This window comes from Alligator sinensis, unplaced genomic scaffold, assembly GCF_000455745.1.
Source record: "Alligator sinensis unplaced genomic scaffold, ASM45574v1 scaffold546_1, whole genome shotgun sequence".
In the NCBI taxonomy this organism is placed as follows: domain Eukaryota; kingdom Metazoa; phylum Chordata; order Crocodylia; family Alligatoridae; genus Alligator; species Alligator sinensis.
The window spans coordinates 2095042-2100572 of NW_005842061.1; the positions used below are offsets into that span (position 1 = coordinate 2095042).

General features: G+C 39.4%; 1 protein-coding gene across 1 annotated transcript in view; it reads right to left on the reverse strand.

The window, feature by feature from the left end:
- The window catches only part of TSPAN15 (tetraspanin 15), a 58578-nt gene extending 57802 nt beyond the window's left edge, over positions 1-776 (reverse strand). Inside the window, exons 1-2 of the mRNA XM_006023147.3 lie at positions 772-776; positions 601-607 (exon numbers count right to left, since the gene is read on the reverse strand). Of these exons, the coding sequence (XP_006023209.1) occupies positions 601-607; positions 772-776 (12 nt within the window). The remainder of the gene's footprint in view (positions 1-600; positions 608-771) is intronic.
- Positions 777-5531: the final 4755 nt, after the last annotated feature.

The following is a 5531-nucleotide window of genomic DNA, read 5'->3' on the forward strand; positions in this document are numbered from 1 at the left end:
CGCGCGGAGCCGCCCCCGGGCCAGCCCAGATTGGGGGACAATCCCCACAGTGCAGGAGAGAATAGGGCAGGGGCAGGGGCAAATGATTCACCCCTGCCCCTGCCCCTGCCCCACTCCCTCCTGCACTGTGGGAGTGTCGATCTGTCCCCCACACCTTCCAAGCCCAGCCAGTAATAAAGAAAGTAGATTGAAAAACACTTACCTGCCTTCTGGGCCAGCTGCGATCCTGGCTGCACAGGGTATCTGTGTGCACGCACCCCTCCCCCCACCGCCCACCCTCCGCTGCAGCAGCCTGCAGCCGGACTGCCCTGGTGTTTGTGGAGGCTAAGCCCCAGTAGCCCCCCAACTTCCACCGCCTATGGTTCCCATATTGGACATGCATACTCTGCAATGGAATAACACTAGGCAATAGCAGTGGTTCATAATGTAGCTGGGTTTGCTACATAAGCTTAGCATATAGGTATAGATATATTTCAATGTTGACAATTAGCTATTTTTGGACAATATCAAACACAAATACCTAAATCCTAGTTTTCAGTTATGGCCTCTAATATTTCCCACCAGAGACACAAGCATGCATATATGCTTTACTGTTTTTACCTGAAACCTGTATAGACAAAAACAGATACACATCCAATTTTATGAACAAATATCCTTGCTGTATTTTTGTGGTCTTAGAATTGTGAGGTGGTTTGAGACCAGCTGAAAATTTGGACTCACATATTTAAAATCTTGTGAGCCTAAGAAATGAGCTTCAGTGGAACTACTCACCGCATAACGTTAAGCATATATGTACAGTCTTAATAAATAGGGATCCAGGTTTTCCATTTCCCATGGGGGAAATAGAAAAAAATGCAGATGTTTCCCTTTTAACAGAGAAAAATGCAGATTTTTCATTTAAAAAGAGAAACATGCAGATTTTGCACTTTTGCAAAGAGCTCTGTGAAGGCTGGCAGAGTTCCAGCCTGAAAGGGGCTGGAGGGAGTGGGAGGAGGGTGGTCAGCAGGAGGCACATGTTCATGTGCACATGTATGCACAGACATGGTCACCAGGCAGCCTGGAGAGCAGCTTCTGCACGTAAGTCTGTTGCGGGGGAAGGGGCAGTTGAAACCCCCAGGGAGGGAGGGAGGGAGTTGGGCAAGGCTGGGGCTAGGGCTGTTGGGTAGGGAGTGAGGAGCACCAGCAGGACCAGGGACTGTGGCTTGGGAGTGAGGGGCCTGGACCTGCATCCTGGTGAGCTAAGGGGGCAGGGAGGGCTCTGATTTTCCATGATAAAAAACCCAAAATCAAACCTCAAAATGTATAGGTACTTCAAATTTATTTTATTATAGTGATTGAGGCACTGGTAAGCTTCCAAATTGCTTTAAAATTGTAAATATATCAATAAAACATTGTTCAACTGATACCTACACACACACACACACACACACACCCCCCTATACCTATATATTAGTGGCATTTCATTTTAATCATGGATTTGGGTTTTTTAATGAGAAGTTGTGATTTTTTTAAATCAGAGAATTTATGATTTTTAAACAGCAAGAACTAGGATCTCTATAAGATAGGGACTTTATTTGGTTTTTTGGAGGAAAGACTATTGAAGCCTCTAAGTACAATCACAATACAATTTATAAATGCTAATTGGCCCTTTATCTTTTACTATTATTGCACAGTATAGTATAAGAATGCTTGGTATTTTATATAACAACTAAAATGCTTTAATCCTGCAATTTACAACATGTGGGTGCAGCAGTCTGTGTACACATTGTTAACTGCAAGACTGGCACCAAGGGGACTAGTCTAGAGATAGAGAAATTGCATGATCATGTAGGTTAGTGTTCTGGGCTAAACAGATAATCACCCTAAGTCTTACTAATATAAGACTGAGTGAATATTAAATATTATACAATATTAGCTGAGTTTGGAGACAGTACACAATTATTATATATGAACTCAAGGTAGAGAGAATAATACTTTATTTCAATTTCCACACAAAGGACCATTTTCTTTGGGGGAAAATGGCTCTTTCAGAACTGAAGGACTATAGCCCAGAGAATTTGTTCTTGACCTCTAGCCAAGAAACAGAGAAAGAAAGAATTGAGGATAAATGTCTAACACTGAAGCAGTTGACAAGCTTTTAGCATCCTTCTGAACTTAAAAAGTTTTGAACATTTTAACTATACCACTATTAGTTAAAAATGATACAGGTCTCCTGAGCATCTGTACAGTTCTACTGGCATTAAAGTACTTCTACCAGTGGAACTTATACCCACTTGAGGAGGATATTGTGATCCATGGCTTTGTCACTTCTAGATTAACATTTTGGAGTATTTCGTACGTAAGCTAATATTGAAAAAAATTGTTTTCTCTCTTAAGCTGTCTTGTAAATAGTATTCCCTGCTATGCTATGCTCTTTCAACCATTCAGCATAAGACAAGGGGAATAAACTGGAATAAATAAAAGTGTATTTTTAGTAAGGGGTTTATTTGTGTCATTAAATGTCAGTAATATAAATAATTTCCCCAACCGATTATACTGGTACAAAATCTGTGTAGACCAGACCTGAGTATAAGTGATAGAAGAAGGGGTACAGCCCTCAAGTATTTTCTCCTTATTTGATTGTTTCCATTTTATCCAGGTAACTATGACTTAGGTGCTTCCAACCAAAAGCTTATTTTCTGTTCTAGGTGTTGGGCCAGTCAATCATTATAACATTTGCTGATGGAAGTTTATTATCCAAAGACTGATGGCATTTGACCACATGGTGTTTTGCAATCTCCCTGGACTGACTTAGATGGGAATAGCGGAAAACCATGTTCAAGCCTTAAGGCACTCCACATGTGAGAAATTTCAAGGTGACAGAACTTGCCAATTACATCCTTTGGGATCTGTCATTAAGAGCAGAAACAGTTTATTGCAACATTGTCAATCCCTGCCAAATAGCACAGGAGCTGGCTGTACTGATAGATTCTGCGAGTTCTAGTATCATTGATATTGTGGGTTTGGGTAGGTTTTTATTTTGTTTGGGTTAGTTTAGGTGGAGAGTTTACAGTTTTATTAATCATTTCATCTGTAGTAATAATGCTCTTTGCTACTGTATATTCAGCATGGCAGTATCTGTAGTAGGGGCATAGAGCATAAGGTGGTGCTTTCTAAGCTCTTTGCCATGAAAGATGAATGCACAGGTTCTTGCAAATTTATAGAATGCCTCCTGGATGTTAAGTGACCTACTGAAATATAGGGGTGAGATTGCAGCTAGCCTTCTTGTATATAAGTGTTTAATAAAAGAGTTTGGGAATCTTATGACCCTTGTTCTTATATTCTTAGAGTGTGAAGATGGGGACAGGTGTTAAGTACTGCCAAATGCTCTAAAACAGTTGTGCACAGGACCATAGTTCCATCTTTCGTGCATGGCTGATGGACTGAACCAGCACACAGGAAAAGTGTACACAATACCTAAAAGAAATTGTTGGAACAGCCCATAAGCACACTTCCTCCCATACTACCGAAGATAGTAGTATTAAGTACTGCCAGATGCTTGATTGTCTTCAGGAACTATCAGTATTGCAATGGTTCTAATCTTTCCCCAGGACAACTCTGGCTCATAAAGCCACAATCCAACCCTATTTTTAACACTCTGGATAGATTTCTGCTGACATGACATTAATACTCCTTAGTTCCTGGTCTTGTAGCTATTAAACATTTTCCTTGAACGCAACATGAGTTCAGTCCGTGTACAACAGGATTAGGCTGTACTTCAAAGAATGTGTTGCATTATTTTTCTAGAATAGCACACACAGCACTCAGATTTTACTTTTCCCATATTTCAGATGACTAACCTTCCTAGGCTTGTTATCACAATCCTTAGAATGAGTGGCTTATTGTAACACTGTTCAACATTTAATCAGGCTTGTAATAAATAAATACCCAGATCTTCTAGCACTCTTCTTTAATACATCTCAAAACACTTGACAAGGTGGCAAATATCACTATCCCCATTTTATATTAAGATTTCAGTTCTGGGAAGGTATCACAGTAGACTAAGAGGTTTATATTTCTGTGAAGAATTTGGAGGGAAGTTTTGTAGAAATCATAACACTTCCCTGTAATAAACCATGAGGATACAGCCCATATAAAATTACCTTTGTAACTGACAGAACACTGATATGATAAGCTCCACCATACACAAATAATAGAAAGCTAACAATGTGTAGGCGTCTACTAATGAGAGTAAGCATATTAGGTGTTTAGTGGGAGGAAGTGTTGACACAAGGCTGGTTGCAATCAGATTAAAAATCTGTATAATGGAACATATATGTGGGTGGGATCGTTTAAAAGGAACCTTTTCTTGCTGGGTTGGAAAAACACACCTTCCTCACTGGAGTTTCAAGTAGTCCATATGGATTTAGTTTCAGCTTTGAAATATTCACAAATACACATTATTTTACTAGGATCTCTTATACTCTGCAAACCCTAGTTATGCTTAACATAAGCCTTTTCTTTGTGAGGTCAAATAATCCAGATGACAGTCATTTATCCAAGTGAGCTGTTATCTTGTGAAAAATCAGGAAAGACAAGAGTTTCTAGTATCTGATGAATCACTGACTTCAGGAACAGCACAGATTGGCCAATGGTGAGCATCATTTATACACGTTGTGCCTTTGGTTTCTATATTTTATATTAAGTAATCATTGGATAAAATGATAATCCATGGAAAAAGGACTGGAAAACAGGATTATACAAAATGGACACCAAGAAATCAGGCATCTCACTAGTTTTGTGCTTCCTCTGACCATGTTTTAAAGAAAGTGGCAACTACCACTGCTTTTTATACGGAGCCCAATCCTGTAGGAATGCTCGCCGAATACCAGATCAAGCCTGTTTGGGGAGCTGGACAAAGGAATGCATAGTTTATAGATCTCAGTACAGTGTAAGTATAAGACTGACATCAAGCTAACTCTTACGTTAGGTAGTTTGTTTGAGTATGCATAGAAGCAGAACTTCATATGTCCTGGGAACTTCAAGGTCAAGAACAGAGGCACTTATATAATGAATGTAGGCGCCTCCAGTGTTAGACAAGAACCTAGTGGGGATATTCAGGATTACATTATTAAACGTATCTCTGAGTGACTGCCTGACTCCCACTTTAGGTGCATAACACTTCTTTTGGATCTGGTCCTACATTTCTTCAACACTGCTAAGATAACAGCACATTTTTTGCAGTGCTGACAGGTGCCCCAGAATCATGAACTATATTGTCTCAGTAATGTTAAAGAATAAATAATCCCAAAGTAGTTTTTTAGAAACTGCTACAAGTTAAAAGTATTATAGCTCCATGTTAGGCTTTCAGTATGAATAAAATAGAGTATTTTCATTCAAATGCTGTCAACCCCCACAAATTGTGGCAGAGTACATAGATAGACTACCTTTCTAAAACTGTGTTGAATTAATTCCCTAAAGTAATAAGTTTCTCTTTTGCTGTAAAGTGGATCTTTTGTATGTCATCTTCCATATGTTTTTACTTTGTTTGT